Below are 27,447 nucleotides of genomic sequence, written 5' to 3' on the forward strand. Positions count from 1 at the left end.
TAGCAGGCAGAGGGAAGTCTATGTGTAGGGTTCATAGTTTCCATTGTGCACGTGTGAGTGCAGGGAGCTGGTTGGTGCAATATACGGGAAAGCCCTATAAAGTTTGGAGAAGAGAATTAACTGTGATATCAACTGACCATAAATCCTGTTGGAGTAGCTTAGCTAGTAGGGTTACTAAAGAAACTTTTTAAATAAAAATCTCACTTTTTCTACCCCTGCCTTAATATCTAGGGTATAGGTGACGGTAGAATGCTACCACCTGGGGACTGAGTTTGCAGTTCATTGATAAATTAAATTTCCCCCCTTAACTCTTCAAGCAACATATAATAATATAGTAACAGCTCCCTAATTTGTTGCTAATAAACAGACATTAATGTCCTTCCCACATTTAAATGCAACGGCATAATTTATATGTAATGACAAACTATACTAGGAGCATGACTTACATACTACCTTCCTATTGCATGAGGCTAATGCTGCCATGCTAAGGACACTTTCCTTGGAGTAAACCATGTTGAATAAAATGGGGCTTAATTATGAGTAGGGTTGTTTAGGATTGTGCCCCCTAAAGACCTCTTCAGATGCAATGTCCATGTGCCTAGGGTTATCAGGTCCCCTTACACTCCTGGCGGGAGGGCTGATACCCAGCACTCACCTCCTTTGTGTTCCTCGTGTGTGTGTGAAGCATGCGGACGCTCCTAGGCTTTTTCAATGATGTCACTTCCAGTGATGTCACTTCCAGGCAACGTCATCACGCAGGCACAGGAGTACGCACGTGCTTTGCAGTGGGCCGATTTGGGGCCCAAATTGGCCTGCTGTGAAGTGCAGGAGTGCTCATGGGGCAGCACGATGATGTCACTCCTGGGAAGTGATATCATTGTGCCTCTCTAGGAGTGTGTCTTGGAGGCCCATTCCCGCACCTTTCCCCCCACCAGCCAGGTGAGTGATGGTGGTGGACTGGTAACTCTAATGTGAATTGGAAGTCCACTGCCCATATGTATCAGGAATATGTGGTCCCCGTTATGCACCTGATACAAACAATCACTATTTCATGTGAATTGGGCTATGCGTATGCACATAGCTTCCATACACATGAGCTTAATACATGATCTCCCAGGTTTGCATGTGGCGAAGCTGTATGCACATAGAAAATCTATGCGTTTCCCAATTCACATAAAATGGCAAGCAGGCGTTTTGTGTGCATTGTGGGGATCACACTTCATGTTCCCAATATGTGTGGGCAGCTGGTTCTCAGTCTATGAGGATATAATGGAGTGGCCTTTAATGTTTTGTGATAAACCATAAGCTATCTGAATTGCAAATTGTGGTTTGTTCGTTTAGCAAGCCGAGATTCCAAACTAAGGTTAAAATGTAGTCTGGAGTCTTGGTTTGGAGTACAGACGAAGACAACATAATGCAAAGTTTTCTGCAAAACATTCGATCTCCTAAGAAACTTTAATATTGCTGGAACAAAAGTGCCTTGTAAGAATTAGAGAATTCATCTTATGAGACACAATGTATATAGGATTTTTAAAAAACTTTTTTCTAAAATGCACATTCATTGTACTGATTTTCACAGCTCACACTCTTTATGGCACACTGGGACACAGCAACGCAGACTGTAAATGTCTCTCAACTCCTTGATCCCAAATGGGTTGTATCAGTATATTTGCTTGAAGTGCCGTAAGATTACATCATTCTTTAATACTAATAAAGCAGTTAGTTTGCCCATTCCTAAATTTGTATTTTCTGGGAGACAATGCCAAGTTTTATTAGAAAGAAAATAATGTCATTTTATTATAGGGAGACCAGGTCTTCCTTTTTCTTGCCCACCCCCTCTCAGGGGGAGGGGAGGGGCTGAGAAATAAAAAAAAAAGCAGCAGTGTATTATCATGACACCATGTTGCCATCCATAAAGTTTTGTCTGAATCCTAGAACGTCATGACAGCAATGTGATGTTACTTCTGGGTGTTTTCTAGCAGTGATAGTGCAGTGTCATTTCCCCCATCCGCGCCCTTCAATTGATGGTTGACTGATGCATTTGCATGTATGAATTCTCCACTAGCCTTCTTTTCTAGTATCTATTCCTTGCAAAATGCCACCCTTATTTTGACTTTGGAACAGGTGTTACAGATGTCTTTTAAAAATATTGTTAGCATGCACAGCCCTGCATCAAAGTTCTCTAAGTATAAGCCTCCTCTCCTGTACTTCTGGGTGTTAAATGTCTGAATGTGGAATGATGATGTTCTGGACTCTGTTTAGGTAGTTTTGATCCCAGAACTCAAGAAAAGATTTCTGAGGTGTATATCAAACTTAATCTAATTAAAATAACAAAAATAAGACACAAATATTAATAGGTACATTAAATAAAACCCTGTGGTCAGTAAAAAAACCACAATGAATAACCATCAACAGTATATGTAGTAGCCCAGCTTGTTAAAAATTAAACAACCCAAATTTATGTTTGATGCTAGTTCACATACATGTAAATACATAGACACACACTGTGCTACGCAATGCATTTATTCTATCTTCCCCAACTATCTATCCAGATAGGAACTATTGCTAAATATGTCAATAATGCTAGGAAAAGTGGAAGGCAGTAGGAAAAGAGGAAGACCTAAAACGAGAGGATTTGACTCTATAAAAGAAGCCACGTTCTCCAGTTTGCAGGATCTGAGCAAGTCTGTTAATGATCAGACGTTTTGGAGGTCTTTTATTCATAGGGTTGCCCTAGGTCGGAGATGACTTGACGGCACATAACACACACATACGTGTTATTTTATAATATACAACCAAATCTATTGTGAGGTTAAACACACTATTAAAATGTTTAGTTTTTCTTTTTTAAAAGGAACTCATAGAATTCAGAACTCAGTGTAGGAGGGGATATTGTAGAATAAATTAATATAATGGTAAGTAGGCAGAGGGAAAAGAATGCTGTTTGGTGTAGGAACAGGTGTTACAAACATGGAAGAATCCCTTTCATCTATGAAACATTGAAGGGCTTACATTTGTGTATGCATAGCAGATCTGACAAATCATTCAGAATTACTGAGTTTGTAAGAATATATTTTTACACGTTCCCAACTTCTCTGAGCAGTGAGAAGTTCCAGGAACCACACAACGTGGGTTGGTTTCCTTTGCACGAAAGAATACTGCAAACTTTGAGTGTGCGTTCAGCATCTTTCAAAGCATACAATATCAACAGTGGCCTTTCCTTGTTCTCCTCCCTAGCATCTTCAGGCCAATGTTCTTTAATTAATTTTCTGATTCGCTGGTTATAAAGCTATTCATCAGTTTAGGCAGATTTAGAACAAATTTCCATAGAGATTTCTTTCATGTGGACTTACAAATTTGAAAGGCTGGAGGAAACTGTTTTTTTCCACCACACCGAATGCATGTTTACCGTTCATTGTTTCTACTCATGACAAGTGTGGAGATCTGAACACAGCCAGATTTTCTAAAGAAGAGTCACATCTTTCATGTTTGGGATCCTCAAGTCTGATTTCAAAGATAATATCCAGTAGCTTTTCAGACTGGCAGTAGAAAACATGTTCCCCCACATTATTGCCTTTCTATAATCTCCAGTTTACAGATGAATTATTCAGGAAGATTAGTATAGGGTAGGCTTCCAGCCAAACAAGGCATCCTGCTACAGTGTAATAATTTCAATGGGGAATGTTTACCCCTCCTTATATTTGTATTGGGTTCCAATGTTGACTTCAGTTCCAAACAGTGACTGCTGGCTATGTGCTTGTGAGAGGATGGGGAATAGTGTACTCTTAGCTGCATAACAAATACAATGCTTATAAGACAGACAATATGAGAAGCAGAATTCAGAATATGTCAACAGCTGGTTGGAGAATAAGGAACAACTTGTGTTTGCTTGGATCTGCTGTGAACAATGGCAGAGAAGCAAACTGGGACATAGGCTCCATAAATCAGAGTCATTAGATTTTGCAACACATAAAGTCTGCTTTAGGCCTTCGAGAAACCCTTGAAAAACACTATGTGAACTTCTGAATTGTCCATTCCCATCACTGTCTCCTTGATTTGTATCAGGGAGATATCAAGAAGGCCAAGAACCTGAAAGGCTCTCCATCTTCCGAGTTACACTCCTTTCCCTTGCCCAGGGTTACTGACCTCAAGGAGAGAACTAGAGCTATCCTGGAAATACAAGTCATCTCCAGACTACAGAAATCAGTTCTTTTGAGGAAATGACAGCATTGTAGAGTGGACTGTATGGTACACTATAAAATCTAGGAAAAACAAGTCCTGCAGTAGAGTTGCCAGCCCAGTGCTGAAAACTAGTAGGAGTGTTTTAGGCATGGAGACATGTAAATCAGCATTGCTCAAATCCTGCAACATCACTTCTTGTGCAAACCTAAAAGTGACATCATTGCATCAAGGTGGTATTCTAGGATTCTCTGAAACTATGGGTTTACCATAGAGTTTTGGTAGAATCCTAGTGTCACTCTGACATAGGATTGCCAGGGGCCCCAAGGGCCAATGGGGTGGTGCAGGGGCTTGGGGACTTTCCCACACTCCCCTGTTGCACCAGAAAATACTGTCATTTTCCAGCATGATGGAAGAGCTGTGGTGCTCATTGAAACCCAGGGCACAATGGGGGAGTGGGAGTGCATGAATATGCTTCTTCTCCCATGCCTCCTGCCCCACCCCCACTGGCCAGGTAAGTGGGTCCAGGGGGTGGTGGGTGGGGAATGGGTAGGGGGAATGGCAAACCTACCCTGACACAATGACATCCCTTCTAGATTTGTGCTGGAAGGGATGCCAACTCCCCCATCATCCTACCATGCAGCAGCTGGAGACAGGCTGCTAGGCAGGATGTGGCTTGCCTGTCCTAGAGTGTTATCCTATCCCCACTGAACTGCTTCCCCCCAGAGCTCCCCCCTCTCTAGTCCCTACCCCCAGTTATCCAGGAATATTCCAAGCCAGAGCTGGTAATCCTGCACCTGCCACTCTGATCATTCCCCTATTGTCTCATTAGCCCTGGAATCAGACTTCCCAGATCCCCCAACTTAGTGGGGGATCCCCTGTCCCAAGTCGCTGCTAGCCTCTTCCCCCCACTGCCACTCATCTGGAAAGACTGGAGGCAGGCCTTAGGCATGTACACGAAACTTGCACACATCTACACATTGCACCAGAATATATCATTTCTTGCACAACTTGGAAAGGACAGTTTATGCTGGGGCTGATTTTCTAAAAATTGGATCCAAGTTTTGGGCTAGTTTTTAGAGAACCTGCCCCTGTCATGTGCCAGAAATGATGTCATTTTCCGGTGGTGCATGAGCGTGCAGGGTAAGTACCCCTCCTCCATTGTCCCCTCCTGTCCCCCAGTTTGGCCCTCAAGGGACCCTGCAACCCATCTTGGAACCTAGGCCCATTCTCCGGAGCAAGCCCTGACAATTTAGCTCAGTCCCCACATTTTATCTTAACCAAATCATTTAGCAGAAGTGTGCTGCTGCCAACATGAAGTGATGGTGTCCTTCACAACATTTGTTCTTCAGGATATTTTGCTTGTTACGTTTCCTCAGAAATTTCTATTTGGTAGTTACACACTCCTTCCCCCTTAAAGGTGGGTGGTGATTGGCAGGTGAAACAGGCAGGGGGTGGAAATCCCATGACATGATATAGAGTCGGGTGTAGGTTTCTAATATCTAATCCACAAAATAATGACTGTGTTTTTGAAGCAAGGCCTTGGCTTTTCCTTGTGGGTTGTTATGGGATTTCAGCTTTGGCAAGATGTTCGTGTAAACAGCGGGTGGAGAGAAGGCTGGAAACAGTATGCCTGTATAGGCTCAGTCTGTACTATCTCAGGGTGCCTTCTCTTATTATGGTGAGCTTGGTCATCAATGTATCATCCTGCCAAATACTAAGCAGAATTTTCACACTGCCAATCTGTGGTAGAATAGTGGTAAAATGTTGTTTGTGTAAGTTCAGTATAAGAGATTAAATAATATTTAGCAATTAAAGGCTACTCACAGTTCTCCCTAGATCATGCGCTGAAGATTAAATATGCACAAATGGCAAGAATCACAGACTGTTACCCTGGCTCCATTAATAACAGCAACTGAATGAGTGATGTCGCCTTGTTGCAGAACAGAATTTTGTTCTAGGAGTCAAAAATATAAATGAAGATGATCACATATCCCCCTTCCCTCTAAATCTGTGGCTATCTAATAACTAAAGAAAAGCCCTGAATGTGGTCACTGGGGGTGCCTGCAGATAGAAAAATCTGGACTTACTTTAATTCTTCTAAAATAGCTCTGCCAATGTTACAGGTGCTTAAAATGGGAAGTTTAGGTTTATTCCTTTCAAGGTTTATTCGAGCCAATATTCAGCAAGTTCTATTTTGGTTCTTGTATGAATTGGCAACATTTAGAGTTGTCAACTCAGGGTTAAGAAATTCCTGGAGATTTTGGGAGGGGGGTTGGAGCCTGAGACAGGTTTTGGGGAGGGACCTCAGAAGCTTATAATGCCATAGAGTCTGGCCTCCAAAGCAACCATTTTCTCCAAGGGAATTGATCTGAGTGCTTTTTGAGCATGTTCAGAATGGCCGTAGCCTCTATAGCCCAGATGTGCTCTTCCCACTCAAACAGAGGCAGCTCAACAAGGGACGCTGCCTGATGACACTCCTTCTTTGCTGACAGCCCCCCCCCCTCCCAACAGTCTCCCCAACTTTCTTAGAGCTACCGGCCTCTTGGAATTACAGCTGATCTCCAGACTACAGAGACCAAGGCCCAAGGCTCTGTCAATTTCATCTCTCTACAGAGCAGGCGAAAATAGCTCCTCAGAGGGTTTGTTAATTTCCTCCTCTCCTCCCGGAAGGGTCTGTCAATTTCACCTCCCCTTTGGCTCTTTTTAAACTACACTTCCCGGCCAACATTGTGTCTCTCTACACTTGAACGTTCTCATGTAAGATGTCTTGTGTAGAGAGACTCTATGTCATTACAGCCCTGCTGAACTTCCTTCCCAAACTCCACCCTCTCCAGGCACTGCTTGCCCCCAAATCTCCATGAATTTCTCATGCCAAAGTTTGCAACCTTTGCATCTTCCACTCATGCCCTGTCTTCCACTTTCCCCACTCAGAAGCCAGACTTGCTAATGCTACTTCCCTCCATGTTCCCTGGCCTTTATTAAAGCCAGCATGACTAGCTTCCCTGATCTCTTACCTGGGAAATGGGAAGTGAAAGATCATTATCTGCTCTGGTACCTGGGTGGGCCAGTAGTGTTGAGGGCAAGGCAATGGCACTGACTGTTGCTCCCTGAAGCTATCACCTCGCCTCGTCTCCTTGCAGATTTGACCAACTCCCAAAATATCTCCGGTTAGGAACTTATCCTTTCAGGTCAGAAGGTGTTTCTTGAAGTGACACCTCCCATTTTAAACATTAAATAGTATTTGGGCATGGAGGTCAATTTACATAAGTGCCCCGTAGCACAGAGTGGTAAGCTGCAGTACTGCAGTCCAAGCTCTGCTCACGACATGAGTTCGATCCTGGTGGAAGCCGGGTTCAGGTAGCCGGCTCAAGGTTGACTCAGCCTTCCATCCTTCTGAGGTTGGTAAAATGAGTGCCCAGTTTCCTGGGGGTAAAGTGTAGATGACTGGGGAAGATAATGGCAAACCACCCTGTAACAAAAAGTCTGCCAAGAAAATGTCATGATGTGATGTCCCCCCATGGGTCAGTAATGACTCAGTGCTTGCACAGGGGACTACCTTTACCTTTAAGTTCTCAGGTAAAGAATTTCTGGGGGAGGAGGTGGATTGAATATAACAAAATCTTTCTGTCACCATCTTAGGCTTTCTTGATAATACAGCACTTAACTATCGCCACCAGTTTCTTGAACATTGCAGATGGGGGTGGTGGTGGAAAGAAACCAATGTTAATCTGCCTGCTTGCTTGCAGGATTACAGTGCTAAATTGCTCAATTCATAATGACTTTTACTCTGTCTATAACATACGCTTGAGTACAGCAGCAAAGGAAATCACAAATAGGACAGAACTGATTCGGTTTCGTTTTCTCAGCCATGTCGGACGCTCCTCTCGCTGGCTCGAGAGGAAGCGGCCGAGCACCCTGTCCGGGCGGCTGATCTGCAAAGATTAGCCCCCAAAACTCCCAGTGAGGGAGGCTGGGTCCGGGACGCTGCGGGAAGAGCCCCCCGGAATCAATGCGGGGGGTTAATTGCCCATTTGTCCCTACGGAGGCCGGCGGACGTGCGCGGCGCCTCGAGTGCTGCCGGGCCATGAGAAACGGCAAAGAGCAGAACTAGGCGAGAGCCTACAAGCAAGCGAATTCCTTCTGTTATTACAAGCGCACGTGAGGGAGAGGTGAGATCTGAAGCTAAGAAGGCTCATTCTTCCCCTTTGCTGAGTTCCAAAATTTGGTTGGCGCCCCCCCCAAATGGCAACAAAAAAACAAAGTCCTGCCCTTGGCAAGTCAGTTTCGGCTGCCTTAAAGGGAGAATCGCTGGAGGAAATAATACGGAGGGCGGTTGGTGAAGCTATAAAACCCTTTATTGACAAGCTGAATGAAACAGATCAAAGGGTGGGCTTAATTGAGAGCGAAGTGAAAACCATCAAGGAAGCAGCGGTGGGGGGGCAGAGAAGTCTGCTCAGGAAAGTGCGTCACTCGTGAAGGCTACGAATAAAGAGCTTAAACTGGTGGAGAATCAGTTGATCGGGCTACAAGTGGAACGAACACAGACAATTTTGCGCCTCCAGAATGTGAAAGAGGAGGAAAACGAGGATTTATGGGGTCTTGTCTCGGAACTATTGGCGACACCCGCGAGGGCAACTAAAGAAGAAGTAAAAAGCGCCATTTTGGAAGCCTGTCGGGCTACCTCAAAATATGCAATGAAGCGTCAGTTGCCGCACGAGATCATCATCAATTTTTCATCTAAGAGGATCCGGGACACTATCCTATACAATTCATACAATGCGGATTTGGACTTCTTGGGCAACAAAATTAAGATATTGAAAGACGTCCCATTTCTAGTTCGGAAAAGACGTTTTAAGTATAAAAAGTTCGCAGCTCTTCTGAGAGAACGGGGAATAAAGTACAAATGGTTATTCCCGGAAGGAATCTGGTTCAGCCATAAAGATCAAGCCTTTAAGATATTATCAGAAGATCAACTAAGGGATTTTGAGGACAGGAACCCAGAATTCCAGTGCACCAAACAAGACGAAAAGGAGAAGTCTGAGGGGGAGGGGGAGGAAACGAGCACTGCGGCTGCAGTTGCTCAGAGAGAACTGCGTCCGGGACCCAGGAGGGGAAGAAAAATTTAACTTGAAATTAAATTGTAATTTGCATTTAGTAAGGTCAACCACTCCATCAATATAATATAAAGCTTTAACTTTTGAATAATGGCAGTATGAAGGAAAAACAGAAATGTAGTGTTTAGTGTAGGGCACCTTCCCCTTTTTTCCACCCCTCCCTCCCCTTTTTTTTTTCCTCTCTTTTTCCCCATCCCTTGTGTTATTGTAGTCTTTTGTAGTCACTGTTTTGTAGGGTATGTATGTATGTAGTAGTTGTATGTTAGATATTGAAAAATAAAAAAAATTATAAAAAGAAAAAAACAAATAGGACAGAACTGTGGCTTAAATGAAGCTTTTTGGCCACAGTCTTTTCGCCCTCCTTTTTAAAAATGGATCTGGCTAATTCTGTAGTTGGTGCATGATTTATTTGTTTTTTACAAGCAAGTGAGTTCTAGAGACCTTGGCGAACACATAGTATGTATGGTGGTATATCCTGAAACTTTGGAAGCTATACACTCAAGTGACTTTTGATTTCTGAACCATTCCCTTTGTTTGCCTGTCCTTAAGAAAGTACCTTAAATTCTGCAAATATTTGTGTTGTCTTACTGCAAATGCTTATTTAGTATCCAACTGGATTCTACAGAAATATGAGATTGAGTCTTAATAGCTTTTAGCAGGGCTTTTTTTCAGCAGGAACGCGGGGGAACGGAGTTCCGGCACCTCTTGAAAATGGTCACATGGCTGGTGGCCCCGCCCCCTGATCTCCAGACAGAGGGGAGTTGAGATTGCCCTCCGAGCCGCTCAGCGGCTCGGAGGGCAATCTAAACTCCCCTCTGTCTGGAGATCAGGGGGCGGGGCCACCAGCCATGTGACCATTTACTCCGAGGGCAACCCACTGAGTTCCACCACCTCTTTTCTCAGAAAAAAAGCCCTGGCTTTTAGCAATGAAAAATGGACCTTTTGTTGCCTAAAGGCAATTTGTCAAGTTGACCACTCCAGTGAATTATATAAATGAGCATCAATATGCCAATCATGAGTTGTGTAAGATGCTTTCTTCCATCAAAATGACACCTATCGAAACAGCACCACTCTAAGCCATCTCCCTCTCAACTATCTCCCTTAATGTGATGGGGACAGAGACCTCCCTGAAAGTTTTACGACACAGTGGACCTTATCCCTTAGGTATTTTTGCTGGCATCAGGGAGTGGAGGTTCTCACAGCCCCTCAGAAAGCATGCCTTTGTGAAGAAATCTGCAAATTATTCAGGTTTCAAATAAAAAAAATATAAATATGTTAATCCTTTTCCGGAGGTGAGAAAGTAGCTACTGCTTTCTCTGCTGCCACTCCCCGTCTCCCCGAATCTCGGGAGAATTTGCTCATATAACAGTGTCCTTATTCATTCTGGGACAGAATGGTTCTAGTTCTAATCATTTCAGGCAGCAATCCTAAGGAATGGACCGAGGGAATTTTATCTGTACTTTCAATTTCAGAAGACTCTGTACTAACTGCTGTCCTCACCTAACTTGTACATTTCAGTCTATCTCTATGGAAGGAAATGAAGATCTTGGGATTTAATTAATTATTTTTGTGGCCACTCATATTGGTTTACTCAAGAAAAACTGGGTTTCTGTTCACTACTCTACCACCAGACTGGGATATAACTTTGGATGCAAGCTTGCAAATATTATTCATATAAGTCAGTTAAAAGCAACCTCTGTAATATCCACAGCCAGTTCAGGCAAGAGCACTTATTCCCAAGTAAATGTACGTGTCATAGTATCTTTACAGCTTGATCCTATAAATGTTTATATATGGAACACTCATGGCAAAAAGTTCCAATGACTTGAAGTGAAGAGGACGTATGCATTGAAATCCAGCTCAAGCCTGCAATCCTAAACATAATTACTGGGAAGTAAATTCTGTTGAAATTGGTGTGTGCGCGGTAGGCAAGTAGATTTTTATTAAATGTTACTTTGGAATATTTTGAGTTGAAAAGATTCATTTTGAGAGAATCTCTTGGCTGTCACAATCATGTTGCTGTTATCTTGGATCCCAGTTTTACTATATTAATAGCCCAAACTTGAGGCCCATCTTGGTGGTGGTGGTGGTGGCCAGACACCAGCATAACAGCGACATCGTTTCTCACTTCTCACCCCACAATGTATTTCATGGTGGTGGTAGGAAAACACTCACCTCTTCACAAGGCCCACATTGCATTGAGAATGGCAGAGACCTGAGCAACCCCAGTGATGCAATCAGAGAACAGTTGCCAGTGGCACCCCTGAGAATGGCAGACACAGGCACAGCCAGTCACTACTACCCTCCAAATTGGCCATGCTTCCCAGATGTGGCCCTCCCCACATGCCCTCTAACCATGAGCCTCCAATTGAGTCACATTGTTGACTGGAAGGCAAGGAGGAAAGATCTGCTGATGATGCAACATCCATACAGATTTGTGGCATGAGCAGAGAGCTCCAGAGCCTATGTACTCTGGAGCGTTCAGGTCCCATCCCATTGCCAAGTTCTCTTTTGCCAAGCAGGAGAACAGCAAACATTGAGGCAACAAGAAAGAAACACATAACAGCAACCCCACAATGTATTTTGCACCCCTCCCTAGCCCTCCATTTGTCAAACAGAAAGCATGGGTTCAAGTGGGGAGGGAGACAGAAAGGCCAAGTCCAACCCTTGTTCCCAGCAGGGATCCAACTGGCAGCAGAACTCAGGGCAGAGGCCATGCTTGAACCCACACCTCTTCCATGCCAGACCAAGGCCTTAACCACTGGGCCAAGCAGACAGACACAAAGGACAAATGGTCCAGGGCAGTAGGTAGTCAACTGCAGCCCTGACATGTGACACACAGTCATATGGAGCTGGGCAGAGGATATCTCCAAATCAGACAAGGGATACCACCTGCCCAGTAGATAGGAACTGGAATAGAATTGCCAAGGCCCTGAGTTTGATCTCCACATGGGCAGTGTCAGTTCAGCCACGCATGGATAATGTTTTGCCCCTGCCAACAGCATAATGGGGGAGGGGATGGGGAGTGTTGGGGATATGGCGAGCAATGGATCCAGAACCCAGGACGACTTGTGCCTGGCTTAGTGCTGACAGTTCGCAACCTGGTGGGAGAAATAGGGAGTGGGTGGGGATAATCTCCTTGACATCATGACAATGTGTAACATCACTTATGGTGCAAAACTGGAATTGGAGTCATCTATTAAAACAGAATTTGGGTCAAATCCTAGAGCATTGCCTTGACGTGATGACCTCCTTTCTGGTTCTGTGCTAGAAGTGATGTCTCACATGGATGCAATGCTAAAGAGATGGTTGCATCTCTCCCCTGACCACCTTTCAGCAGGAAACGTGTGTGTGTGTGTGAGGGTGGGGTGGGGTCAAGGACAGGAGGTCTCCTGTTATAGACAGACACCCTCAGCCAGGCTTATACTTTCTTACTGTTTCTGTAGTAGGGAAGCTATTCTGAGTTCCTCTCCCAGTTCCTCATTTTGGAATCATCTTTTTCTGCCTCTGCATAAAAGTATGTGTAACCCAGCACAATTATACTTCAGAGCAGATTACTCAGTAAACTATAGATGTATGATGTTTATGTACATAAATGGGAGATGTTTTCTTGTGCTGATATTGCCCTGTAAACATGCATTTAAAAAAAAAAACCCTCACTGGTCTGCTTCAGTCTAAATGGCCTATGACTCAACAACTTCAACTGAAGAAGCAAGGAGAAAGTCGGAAGTATTCCTTATAAATAAATCAAAGCAAAGCTATGTCAGGCAAAGTTAATTAAAAAGCACAAAGTACTGGGAGGTGAAGCAATGATAAACTTTGCCTCAATCTGTCATGTGGCTTATTATTCAATCATGTCATTTTTCATAAGCTTAAATCAATGTTAGTAATAGCATAGCGATGGGCAGAAAGATCTTGTTGAACTCTAAAATCCTGGCTAGGAAATAATGTGCATCACATTTAGGTGAAAAAACTCATATTAATAAAAATCCTCTTATCAGTTTGTTGGTAGTAAAAATGAATCATAACCACAGCCAACAGCAATTATTGGTTTTCCCAGCTTAATAGGAGCCTTGCTTTTAAAATCCTTTGGCTCCCTTTTAAAATAATATTGACCACAAGTCCAGCACCGGGTTTGACTTTGGTGCCCTTAAGCATGCTTAACTCATCGTCCAATTCTGCACAGAAAAAAAACTATGAAAAACGTTATTTCAGAAATATGAATTTAAAATCTAGATTTATGTAGCCTGAAAAGTCTTTCAAGTGTCATGTTCAAATTGGAATCTGTTCCCAAGAAAGGAGCATACACCATTCTAAAACTTGCACATTTCCTAGGGGTCAATAACGCTTTTCAGGCATCATGACCCTATAGCCCTGCTCAGAGTGGGAAGGCACATTCATGTTGTATGCAAGTAAGGCTTTTTTTCAGCTGGAACGCAGTGGAAAGGAGTTCCGGAACCTCTTGAAAATGGTCACATGACTGGTGGCCCTGCCCCCTGATCTCCAGACAGAGAGGAGTTTAGATTGCCCTCCGCGCCACCAACCACCAGCCATGTGACTATTTTCTCCGAGGGCAACCCCCTGAATTCCACCACCTCTTTTTGCAGAAAAAAAGCACTATATGCAAGGGTCTATTGGTGAAGTGTGACCCTTTTGGATTCTCCTGGATCTTGCGGCATCTTTCAGTATCTTCACCTGTGGCACCCTGGTCTGTTAGTTGGGGTTGCTCCAGTGGTTTCGCTCATAGCTGTCAGGCAGGCTGAGATGCCTCTGCTCCTTGAACGTAGCCAGGTTTGCAGGGACTTAAGAGGCCAGAAGACATCTGGGGAGTACAATGAAGTCCTGCTGAGTACGATTGCCGACTCCAGTCTGGAAATTCATGGAGGTCTGGAGATGTTGTATTGTCGAAGGCTTTCACGGCCGGAGAACGATGGTTGTTGGGGGTTTTCCGGGCTGTATTGCCGTGGTCTTGGCATTGTAGTTCCTGACGTTTCGCCAGCAGCTGTGGCTGGCATCTTCAGAGGTGTAGCACCAAAAGACAGAGATCTCTCAGTGTCACAGTGTGGAAAAGATGTAGGTCATTTGTATCTACTCAGGAGGGGTGGGGTTGAGCTGAGTCATTCTGTAAGAGTTTCCCAGGGTGTGGAATGCTAATGGCGGGAGGCTTCACTGTAACCTGAGGAGGTTCTTTTGCATATGGATTGGTGCTTGATGTGCTAATCTTCTCTGCAGGGCTATTGTCGGGTGTGGAGTGTTTTGTTGGCCTGGTGTTTTTCAGAACTGGAGCCCATGCTCTGTTCATTCTTAAGGTTTCTTCTTTCCTGTTGAAGTTTTGCTTATGCTTGTGAATTTCAATGGCTTCCCTGTGCAGCCCGGAAAACCCCCAACAACCATCTGGAGATGTTGCTTGCGGAGGGTGGAGTTTGGGGAGGGGAGAGAAAGGATGGGGGTGATGCCATAGCATCCACCGTCCAAACCGGTCATTTCCTTGGTGGGAACTGATCTCTGCATGAGTTGATGAGTTGTAATTCTAGGAGAACTTCAGGCCCCACCTGAAAATTGGCAGACCTAGTGCAGAGTCTGACAGAATAACAGATAGCCTGGAGACAAAAGTAATTAATAGGATTGCCAACCTCCAGGTGTGGCCTGGAGTCCTCCCAGAATAACAGCTGTTTCACAATTGTTGGGTCCACAGTCTGTTACAACAGGAAGCTGCTGAATTGGAATTCATATGTAAATTTGACTCAGTCAGACTTGGATTGAATAGAGACTATGAATGGTTATCTCATTATCAAAAGCTACTGATTGCATCTACTCCCCCCCTCCCCTCACCACCTATATATATCTGATCATTTTCTTCATACCCTCCATGCATCTGATGAAGAGAACTGTGGTTCCCGAAAGCTTATGCTACAGTAAAGTTGGTTAGTCTTAAAGGTGCAACTGGACTCTTCTATTTTGCTACTACAGACTAACGTGGCTAACTCCTCTGAGTCTGTTACATGGGCACCATCACAAGCCATTTCAGATCCAGACTACTGCACATTTAGTTACTTAATTAAGAGTCTCTCTGAATTATGTGTTGAACTTGAAAACTAGGAAAGTGAAATAAACATTGAATTGTGGATGCGTGTGCGAGAGACTTTTTAAAACATGAACTTGCTTGTGAAAGGAGCTCTGCATCTTTGCATGGCTTTTCATTTTTCCTGTGGCCCCAATTTAGGCTCGCTAAACAGTAATCCGAGTATTTCAGCCTGTATTCCAGCATTTGGAGAGGGTCTGGCATAAACATGAGGTTTAAAATTCTGCGTCATGCCAGCTGTCTAGTAGCAAACAGGCGGATGGTGGTGTGTGTGGGGGGGGGGGGGAGGGGGAGAGAAATAATAACAAACGGCCTGATAGGTTTACTCAAGCTAAAAGCAAGATACAGATTTGTTTCTGATTTTGACTGCAGCTGTGACCTGGCCTGACGTCGCTCTAATCTGTAGTCCTTTTCTTGATGTTTAATCTGAATGGTAGAGAGTGGCTTTTCCTCCTGCTGCTGTTTTCTAGGTAACACCCCAAACAAATCCAAATTGGGCAACTGGCCATTGGACTCCCTGGGAGTTTCCATGTGTTAATGATTGCAGCAACAAAATCCGCACCCTTCCATCTCTTTCAAGCGCATTAACAGCCCTATTTCTAAAGCGGGACGACAGCAAAAGCTGCTTCCTTGGCTTTGAACAAACAAATGTGCTGTTTGTTCACTGTTTGTTCTGTTTGAGATATTTCTTTGTCTTTATTCCCAACTGAGAGGCGATGTGGTCCAGCCTTCCTCCTAGACGGGAGATGTTTGGGGAGTTTTTGTTTTCCTAGGCGAGTCATCAGGATGCAGTGAAACAATGTAAAGGAAACCTTTATATACTCCCAATGCTAAAGACATAAGCAAGGAAGCTGCGTCATGCCCGTGGAAGACTTTCAACCCATGCCCTCTGATGGAGAACACGTCTGTCAGGGCATTCAAAAGAGGGAGCTTGGGAAAAACTTGGTGTCACCCCTGCTTTCATAAATCTTTCATTAAGATGCTTTACTGTCTGTTTACAGGAGATGCTTGGTAGGATTTGTGTGTGTGGCTTGGCTTGTGCACCACCCATTTTGGAGTCTGAGGCTGGTGCAAAATATTCCATTCCTGGTATCTCTCCAGTTGGTTGTTGCGCAGAAGCAACTGATCTAATTTTATAAAACATACACTAATGATCTAGAGTAGCAGGCAGCATGGGGTGATTTTTTAAAAAAATCTATAAACTGTGGTAAAAAAACTGCCTTGATATCTTTTATTTATTTAAAATATTTAGCAGTTTGGTTAATGGAGTGTGTATGTGATATGCACAATTGTGTTTCAATAACCTCAATAAACTTGTTTAAAACACTTGCTTTTCCATGGCTGTTTCCACACTACTCACCTTCAATCGGAACGCCGTGGAACGTTGCAAACAAAACCTGAGACGTTGCGCAAAACTCACGCGAGAAAACGCTACCTTCTGGGTTTTGTTCGCAATGTTCTGCGGCGTTCCGATTGAAGGTGAGTAGTGTGGAAACAGCCCATCTCTCTTCCCACCACTCTCTCACTGAAGTATTGTTTAGCCCAACCCACTGGAAGCCTTTTTTAAATTTCTAAAACATGCATTCCTAAAAACATATGCAAAGACGTTCTAGGATTGAAGCCTGACTGAAGGCCACCACATTCTTGTTGTTGAAACCTCCGATTTTGGAAATATGAGAACAAGCTTTTTGTGGGTTGTTGGTAAGAGAGAAACATTTAGCTCTTTGTCAGCTTCCTCTTCCTCCAGGATGTAGTCCTGGGCTGCAGCCCCCTTACCAGTCTCCGTCTCCAGCTTAAAGGGGCTAGAGTAAGCTTCAGAACTGGGGGTGGTGGAGTGTCTAGTTACAGCCTGGTCCTTCTCTCTCCCCAGCATTGCACCTCTCTCTCGCATCTTGAGGGTGGGGCCTCATTCTTCCTCCTTGGCTGCTTAATGGCTCTCTGGGGGTGAGCCCAGCCCTGGGCTCCTCCAACCCCCCCACCTCCTTTGTTGAGAGACACATCTGGAGCCCAATGGAAGGAACCAATCTGTCCTTTCCCTCCCCAGAGGATGACCTCCCGGTTGAATGTAAACAGGTGGAGGCCCCAGCCAGCCGGGCCCTGCCGGGCCAATGCCTGGCCCTGCCTCCAGCCACCATGGACTGCCGAAGCCCTCTGCCATTGGGGCTGCTGCCTGGCCTCACCATGGGCTCATCCTGCCCTTTTGCCACCACTGCTGAAGGCCTCAGGGCAAATGCAGCCGTGCAGCTGCTGGCTTTCATCCCGCAGCCCTGGATGGGGCTGGGGATGTCCAGCACACCTGCTGCTTCACCTGCTGCTTCTGAGGGAACCCCTCCAGATGCTAGCGTTTCCACCATGCCACTGCTGCCTCATCCTCCTGTGAGGCAGTAAGTGTGGGGTCGACTTCTCTGACCTCGGACACTTTTTTGTAGAAATACTGTTCTTCCATGCCCAGCAGCCAATCTGTAAAAGCAGAGAAGAGTTGCAACTGACCATGAGAAGGTTCCTGTCTGAAATGCTGAGTTTTGTGTGTAATAAAAGCCAGATGACTACTTGGGCGGTTTCCATTTAGCTTATCAACCCCAGGATGTAATGCATTATGGTACATCTGTGCCCCTCTTAGGGGGAGAGGTCTTGAGAGGGGGAGGTCCCTGGCTTTTCTCTGATCTTTTCCAAACTTGCTTTGCTATTAAGTTTTGGGAAAGATTACAGTAAAGCCTGGATGGCTGGTGTGTGGGCAAGAAAATTCAGATTTTCCTGGCCACGTGGCAGCCATTTTCCTTGACCCTGTTACTGCGGCAGCCATCCGTCCCTCAGATGCTAGGGAGGCTTTTAATTTTTTTTTTAAAAAAATGGCACTAGAATATGCTCTAGCATAGTACTTAAGTGGTTGGGTTGCAAATCAGCACTCTGCTGGTTTGGATCCCACTACGGCCGTGAGCTCAGCAGATGCCCTTGGATAAGCCACCCCTCTCAATCCAAGCTCCCCAGCTGTATTGTGAGGAAAAGAATACTGATTGTATTCATTGTTATGAATGGTGTGCTAGTCTGTCTAGAAAAGCTGTATATAAGCACAGTTATTATTATATCAAAACACCATTGTAACAATCTGTGTAACAGGTTCTCTGAATTCTCAGCTTTCATTTTCTAAAAAAGTAATCCTCTAGTTCCTCCAGTTACAAAGATACATCTTTCCTTTTATATCTCCAGAAGGGAAGGGACCAGAGGCTTACTTTTGTTTTTTTAAAAATGAAAACTTGGAATTGTTACAATGACATATTATGATATTCTAGTGGTGTTTTTTTTAAAAAAAATGCAAAATGGTGGCCCAGGGCGAGTGGGTGGGGGGGGGGGGTGACCACTGCTGGGGTTCTGGGCGAGGGAAACCTGCCAGCAGCCTGTTGGTGCTGTGCTTTATTGGCAGCCACACCAGCAACAGGGAAATCACTTAAGCCTGTCTCTCTGTGGAAACCACTTTTTCTAGAGAAAAATGATTTGGAGGAGGGGCGGGGGAGAAGGGAGATTAGAATAGGAAGGCAGTGGTGTTGAAGCAAGAAGATTTTTACCCTTTCTCTTTCATTTTCCATTGAATGCAGATACCACTGCCCCCCACCCCGCAAGTTGGTTTTCTCCTCCATGGGAAAAGCTTCTCAGGGCCAAGCTACACATGACGAATGACACTTGAACGGCAAGTGGATTGAGTGGAGGGCAAGTGAACAGGGAGAAATACACTTGCCGTTCAAGTGTCATTCGTCATGTGTAGCTTGGCCCTCAGACAACAATTCTAAGCAGGCCTATTTTGTGTATCTAAAAATGCTAAAGAAATCAAAAACAATAATTGTAATGATTTATCCATATATTTTGGTGTGTGTATGTGTGTGTGTGTCCTCTGTTTCCCTAAAGTCAGACCCACGCAGGTGGCAGCCACTTGGAAAATTAAGAAAAAGACAACTATTAACAATACTAATACAAAATGTATCTCCATCTGCTCCTAGTCTTTATGAAGCTGCAATACCAGCAGTCACTTCTTGCCACTTGATTTATGTTGTTTATTAATAAAGGCAAGAATATTGTTTAGTTTATGTGCCATTAATCTTACTGTAATGGCAATGGAATTGGTAGAAATTGATTCAGCATATTGAACTGACTGGCAGAGGAGATTTCAATTTATTTAAATGATCCTATTAGTCTGCAGGAATTTAATTCCTGACATAGGTGAATGCAAAAATAAAGATTCCAGGTTTTTAATCAATGGAGTAAAATAACTACTGGACAAATCCTGCACTCTTCTTAAAAATGTATTTATATGAATAAATATAAATAAACATCTGTAAATATTTTAAACCACGCTCAAATGTGAAAACATATTATTATCCCATAAACCTTTAAACATTCATGCCAAACTTAGCTATTTGGGCTGCATGTTGCTAAACTGAAAATAATTCAAAAGCAAGTCAGTTCTGATGGCATATTTTTAATTTTTTTTCTGTTTTGTGCCTTTAGAGTAGCTGATAAAATAAGATGTATTCTAAAATTCTAACACAAATATAACAAATATTAATTCACAGTCCAGAAAATTAATCTACCTCTTCACAGACCTGCTCATGGAGGCTCACAACTAGGACTGTGCACTGAGAAGATATTTTGTTACACTTTCTGATCTGGACTTTGGGGGGAAATGTTTACCATTGTTGTTTATTTTGGAGCAGGATATTAGCAGTTCAGGAGTAAAATCCATGTCCCTTCCCCTTCAGGTCCATCATTTTCAATGGGAAATCTAGTCAAGGGTCTGGGCAGCTGTTTATAACAACAGCACCACATTTGCACACAACACAATTCCCCCTCTAATCTAAATACCTCCTAAATTTCAAGCAGATTGAACAAAGGTCAATGTTTACAGACCCTCTCTGTGCAATCTCACTCATTACTTTTACAAGAAAAAAAACTCTAGCCCACAAAGAAGGGGAGAAGGAGAATGGCAGTTTGGGATTGGCTGAATTTGCTCTTTGCCCCTCCTGTCCAATGATCTAATTGGAAGGTAGACTGGGAGTAGAAAAAGCACAGAGGGGAGGGGACAGAGGAAGAGAAGGACCATTGAAGAAATGCAGTTTTCAAAGACCTGATAAGTGCAAGAAAGTAATTTACAAGCTCCAGAGTGGTTGCTAAGTGACCAGCTTTTTGCAATGAATTAACCTTTTCCAAGCATAGCTCAGCCAGTGCAAAGCATAGCACAGCTCAGAAAGATCAGTTACAACCTGTGCAAACAAAGGGCTCAGGGCTGCAAGAGAGGCCTCTGAAAAAGGGGAGTTTGAATTCTAGGGGCACATGAGCAAGAAAAGGGTTTTCTACTTTACAAAAAAAATAATATCCAGCCCACAAAGAGGGGGTGAAGGGGGAAGAAGGAGAGGAAGGAGAATGGTAGTTCTCTGAAATTTGGATTGGTTGGAAGTGTTATGTGCTCCTCCCCTGCAAGGGTTTGATTGGAAAGGAGAGATGCCATTTCCAGGAAATCAATACAGAGAAAATATGTGCTCATGTTTCATGGCATGAACATGAAGAAAAAACTGGACTTTTTCAGGGAGGGGTTTTTGCTATTGCAAGCATCTTTGTTTTGTGTTCCAGATCCAGATAATCAAGGAAAAGATCAAAACAGCTATTTCCATATACATCTTCACAGAGGTATTGTTTTGTACACTCCTACTCACAACATAAAAAATAAAACCGTAAAACATACAATCATTAAAATTAACAGCCATTAAAAGTATAAAACCCAGAATAATAAACACTTTTAACTATCCAGAACATAAAATATTTGGTAGGCTCAACTATCCTAATAACGATGGTTGTTGTGGGTTTTCCGGGCTGTATTGCCGTGGTCTTGGCATTGTAGTTCCTGACGTTTCGCCAGCAGCTGTGGCTGGCATCTTCAGAGGTGTAGCACCAAAAGACAGAGATCTCTCAGTGTGAGAGATCTCTGTCTTTTGGTGCTACACCTCTGAAGATGCCAACCACAGCTGCTGGCGAAACGTCAGGAACTACAATGCCAAGACCACGGCAATACAGCCCGGAAAACCCACAACAACCATCGTTCTCCGGCCGTGAAAGCCTTCGACAATATATCCTAATAACAATCCATAGAATAGAAGTGGATAACAAAACCAAATAAATAGATCAACTGCATAGTTAAAAGCCTGGATAAAAATAAATGTTTAGGCCTAGAAACTTAAAGGGAGTGGGATATATGCTATGTGAGCCTTTAGGGAAGGCTCACATAGCATATATTATGCTATATATTCTTATTAAACCATCATATTCTCTTGGCCTCTTTTGCTGTTATGATAGTGGTAGGTGTGCTTTGTATTTTGCTTTTTTGCTTTGTAGCTAATCATGAAAAAGCTAAAAAAAAGTATGTTATTTTCTGATACTTTCTGCAATTAGGGTTGCCAGGCCTAGCAAATAGTCGAAGACTGGTGGTGGGCGGGGGGGGGGAATCAGTGACAGCATGACCACTTCTGGGAAAACCCCAGAAGTGATGTCAGTTGTCCCTTAGAATTGCCAGAGATTCTGTGGGAAAAACTATATTTTTCAGCGATTCCTAGAGAAGCATGACCTTGCTTTCAAGAAAAGTCCCCACTAGTAATTTCTGTGTTTTTACAGCAATCCCTTTCCCTGGAAGAGATGTCAAACCATGAGCCCAAGAACAATTATTTTATTTTTCTCCCACTACCACTCTGAGTGGTAGGAGTTGGGGTTGGGAGATTCCTTTTCCCAGCATGAGACTGGGTGCCCTATCTGCAATCAAAGGGAACTTAGCCAAAGCCCAACCCCATAAGTTTAAGTTCTGACAAGGGTTTAGGTTTGCCAATTTATAGGTGGGGCCCAGAATTACAACTGATTTCCAGGCAACAGAGATCAGTTCCCCTGGAGAAAATGACTGTGTTGGAGGATGGACTGTACAACCTTATACCATGCTGAGACCCCTCCCCTTTTCAAATCCCACTCCCAAATCCCTAGGAATTTCCCAACCCAGAGTTGACACTCCTACGTGGGTTACAGTAGGATTCTAGATGACTGTAAGTATAGAAGACTGCAGTACATTTTCTTATGAATCACAAAACTTTAAAAACTGGTGATAAGTATGGGAAATTAACTTTAACATGACAGGCTCAAAGTGAAGTTCGCTTGCCTGGAAAACAAAAAAGGTATTCTCACTTGCAAATTTGCTCAAACTGATTTTAAGAAGTTGCAGATACAATAAATAGAGAGATGTGCAATGTCAATTACTGAAGAGTTATTGAGTGTAGAACTTAAAGCAATTCAGATTATTTTTAAAACCTGAGTAGGTGTTTGACTAAGATATGAAGCCTTGTGATAACAGGGAGAGGGAACTATGTCTTCCCTTTTCATTTTCAGTAGCGAATAAAGGCTCTGAAGAGAAAAAGTTGTAACATGTTTCCTCAAACCTGTTTCACTTCTGAAGGCCAAATGTTTAGGACCAGTTGAAGTGGTAAATTGTATTCAACAGTTGCAAATAGGGTTAACATTCCCCCGTTGGTGGCGGGGGATTCCCTGCCCCCACACCCTACCCCTGCCCCCAATTTACCTGGCTGGCAGAGGGGAATCAGCCATCCAGGCTCACTGCAGTGGCTCGCCACAGCGGCCCAATCCAGGCCAAATCGGGCTTGAATTGGCCCAGATTGGGCCTGAATCAGGCCACTGCAGAGTGCAGCAGCACTCCTTTGCTCTGCAGTGGTCCAATCCAAGCCAAATCGGGGCAGAATAGGCCTGAATTAGGGCTGAATCAGCCCAGATTTGGCCTGAATCAGGCAACTATGGAGTACAGCAGTGCTCCTGCATTCTGCAGTGGCCCGATCCAGGCCTGATCTGGGACGGATCTGGCCCAATTCAGACTGATTTGGGCCCCTGCGGAGCATAGAAGTGCTCCCAGGGTGGCCCGCAGCCTGCACGATGACATTACTTCCCAGGTGTTATCATGCAGGCTAGGAGTGCATGCACAACCACAGAATAGAAGGTAGGTGCCAGGCCTCCCACCTCCGGCTAGAGAGTGGGGGGACTTGGCAACTCTAGTTGCAAACAATATGAAGTTCCTTGAAGAAAGCCTATATTTGACAACTTTTCCTCACTTCTTGTTCTTTACGTTGTCCTGTGTTTCTACCGTCTTTTATTGTAAGGCTGTATTGATGTTTATCCATATACTGGCTGAAACTACTGAAGAGAGTTACCTCTTAGAGAGGTATGTATGAATAGTCTTGAAGATTTACAATTCTGTCACTTGAGCACAATCAATCGTAGGGTAGTCGCAGTCTGAGAACATTCGCTCACCTGCAGCAAATGTGCATGAACAGAGTGATAATGCCCTGCATTTTTCTGTTCCGCTAAGCTAAAATGGAAGCTTTCTCCAGACTAGAGATGGGTACGAACAGCAATACGAACAAAAAAAAGAAGCCATGAACAGCCCAATCCACTGTTCGCGAGCAAAGTATTAATGAGGCCCCATTCCCAGCGAACATGTGTTCGTTCCAAGCCCTTTTTGTGGCGTTCATCAGCCGTTCATAAAGCCAGACAGTGTGGCGCCTTTCAATCAATTCCCCTGGCAACATAGGCATGGACTATCTGAACTCTGTCTGAACTCCTTCTAGCTTTCCTTCTGGCTTGTAACCCCTCAAAGTAGCTTCCAGTAGATAGTCCAGTTTTTGCTGCTGTGAAGAGAAAATGACAAGAAAGGGGGAGACCCATGGATCATGCCTTTCCTGGGGTGTAATGTCTCTGAAACTTGGGGGTCTTCAGAGGACAGTGAGGACTATGTCCTCTGCTAATTTGGTGGGTATTGGACATTGGGAATGTCAGTTTGTAACCCCTCAAAGTAGCTTCCAGTCCAGTTTTTGTGACTGTAAAGAGAAAATGACATGAAAGGGGGAGACCCATGGATCATGCTTTTCCTGGGGTGCAATCTCTCTGAAACTTGGGGGGTCTTCAGAAGACAGTGAGTACCCAGCAAAGTTGTCCCCTGCAACTTCGGTGGGTATTGGACATTGGGAATGTCAGTTTGTAACCCCTCAAAGTAGCTTCCAGCAGACAGTCCGGTTTTTGCCATTGTGAAGAGAAAATGACATGAAAAGGGGAGACCCATGAATCATGCCTTTCCTGGCTCAAGTTCAGCTAAGTCCCAAGGAGGCCGTTCTGGCTCTCATGTACCTCCAACTACGAACATGTTCGTGAGCAGGGCATATTCGTGGATGTTCGTGAATCCCTGTTCGTGGATGGCAACGAAAAATGAATATCGTGTTCGTTTTTTCCTGTTCGTGCCCATCTCTACCCACAAACCTCTAACTACGAACATGTTCATGAACATGTCATGTCCGTTGATGTTCATGAATCCCTGTTCGTGGATGGCAATGAACAACCAACATCGTATTCGTTTTTTCCTGTCCATGCCCATCTCTACTCCAGACTAAGGAACCTTCCTCTAACTTAAGGGGAAAAGCCAATGGAAGACCCACGTAAGGTGGAGAATTTATTCCAGCCTATGGTAGGGACTACCCTATTTTCTCTCTCTCAATTCTCATGTAGAATTAACTTATGGCTGGTTTTCAAGAAATATAAATTTATATAACTTTATATACTTTCACATTCCATGAATTTGTACACTCCCTTCTTGAACAGGTGGTGTGTCCAAGTGGGTACTAAGCTCCTCATTTTGAAGACTGCTTAGAAGTTGTTTCTGAAAACTTCTGACTGCTATGGTGTGTTTTGCAAAATCTTGATAATAAGCATCAACTAATGTTTGTGATAGTGTCCCTGGAAATAATAATAATAGATACCAGTGCTAGAGATGCAAAGCCAGCATGGGAAAACCTAAGGGTTTTTTTAACCTAAACAATTGGATCCAAGCAATTTTTCTTCAAGTGAAAAAGAAAGGAGAGGTCCCCTTTGACCAACCAAAAAGGCGATGCTATGGATCATGGATTTGCATGTACAAAAAAACATGTGGGATGGGAGACTTAAGCAGAGAGAGGAATTGGATAAAGCTGAGTGAAAAAAAGCTGATTGGATCCAACTGATACTGTTTTCAACTGTAACATGCAAATGAGAAGTTTATTAAATGGGAGCGTTATGTAGAGTGACTGGTGTGAATATACAGGGTGTGAAAATTACATTCCATTGGGTATAGTCCTTGTCTTCACTCCAAACTGATCATGACTAGGATTGCAATCCCAAGCACGCTTCCTAGAGCAAGCACCACTGAAGTTAATGGGACTTCTCACTCAACATGCATTGATTGTGCTGAAAGTCCCAGTGAAAGCAACGGGATTTGGGTTAGTCATTACTAACTTTAGCTGAAAAGGAGCGCCTGTCAGATTCTTTCACCATCATTATCTCCTCCTTTTCTAACTATTACGCCATTTAATTTTTATCTCTGAGAGGAAAAGGTGCAGAGCAAATGAAGATTATCAGTGAATGTTTGGACATATGAGATGCTACAGTGAACAGAGTATAAGGTCATCTCTGTCAAAGAGCAAATATGCAGATAACCAAGAAATGTTGGCACAAACATTCAGGACAAAATCAGGTGATGACTGATGCATGAAAGTCACTATGGCATGACTTTTTTCACTCTTAAAAAAGCAAAGGAGTCTTGTAAAAATGCCCCTTCCTTTCTCTATAACATAACAGCCTACAAGCCATAAGTCAAAGTATTTTATAAGTAATTTATATCTCTATAGATAAATATGGCTAGATCACATGTATACTTTTTTATCTTGCTTGATAGCATTATGGCGCTTCTGTTATGAGTTTTCTAGCTAGTCTCCCTTGACATATAACTTGCTGAGCAGTGTACAGGAGCCATTGCCCAGAGGATTAGCATGTGCTAAAGATTACTTTGATGTTTGTCCACAGAATGTTGGCCTTTTGAGCTACACCAACAAGGAACGAGGCAACAGGTTTCTCCTTCAGTCTCCCATGTGCACATGCAATAACATTGATTCTAAGGAACGCAGGGTATTGTTTTCTGCTGAAGTCAATCAACTTTTTACTTCAGTGAGTTTCGTTATCATACAAATGCAAGAATTCATCAGCTTTTGGAGATGTCTCAGGACCAAGCTCACCTCTTCGATTCTGTTAAAACTTTTCCTCTTCATATCATTTAACATTCTTCCACTCTCCATCTCCACCCACTTTGAAGGTTGAACCTGTCTATTTTCTCATTTTTATTTATGTTCTTTTCCTACAGGAGAAAATATAAGAAAACATCACAGAGGTAAGAATAAATCATAGAAGAACTGGGAGGAATTTGAAAAAAAAATGTATCCCTAAATGTTTCTGTTTCGGTATCCTATAATACAGAAACAGACAAAGTCAGACCTACAAGAAATATCTGCCCCATTAAAATGCCCCCTGGTTTGCATGATCTGTTAGTGAATCTTACCCATCAGCTGGGCCATTTCCACACAGCTTACCTTCCCTTGGAACGACCCGGAACATAACGCAAAAACCGTGGAAGATCACATTTTCTCGCACAAGATTTGCGCAACATTGTGCAACATTGCGCAAATCTCGTGCGAGAAAATGCGATCTTCTGCATTTTTTGCGCGATGTTCTGGGTTGTTCTGAGGGAAGGTAAGCCATGTGGAAATGGCCCTGTTATTCTGAAAACAAAGTGGAAAAGCTTTTGTAGGCTTGATGGGCTCACAGGTCTTGTTTTACATACCCATGCCCTATTCATCCTAATATTAGTAAGATATTTAATCTGTAGTTCTTTGACAAATCTCATATGGATTTTTATTCTATTATTATTGTTATTCTGTTGCTGTGGTTGTTGTGGTTTTGATCCTGCTGTTTGATTCTTAATAAACTGATTTCCACTGTCTCTTGATAAATCTATCTGTTATCTTACGTCATGTTCGATGATAAAAATCAATTGTAGATTTATACAGCACCATTCTTGATGTCTATGGGTTAAGAAGAATGTAAATTTCCTGAGGATGGTACTGTTAGTCTTGCAAATACCAGATGCCTTTACATTAGGTTAGGGAAGAAATTTGGTCATGC

General features: G+C 43.4%; 1 protein-coding gene across 4 annotated transcripts in view; it reads left to right on the forward strand.

Annotated features, from left to right (window-relative positions):
* PDE1C (phosphodiesterase 1C) overlaps positions 1–27,447 on the forward strand; it is a 334,910-nt gene that overhangs the window by 117,903 nt on the left and 189,560 nt on the right. For 2 of the 4 annotated variants that reach the window (XM_054992062.1, XM_054992063.1), the window contains exon 2: positions 26,630–26,656. The exons of the other annotated variants lie outside the window; for them this stretch is intronic. In XM_054992062.1, the coding sequence (XP_054848037.1) occupies positions 26,630–26,656 (27 nt within the window). The remainder of the gene's footprint in view (positions 1–26,629; positions 26,657–27,447) is intronic. 4 annotated transcript variants of the gene reach the window in all.

This window comes from Eublepharis macularius, chromosome 11, assembly GCF_028583425.1.
Source record: "Eublepharis macularius isolate TG4126 chromosome 11, MPM_Emac_v1.0, whole genome shotgun sequence".
NCBI lineage: Eukaryota > Metazoa > Chordata > Lepidosauria > Squamata > Eublepharidae > Eublepharis > Eublepharis macularius.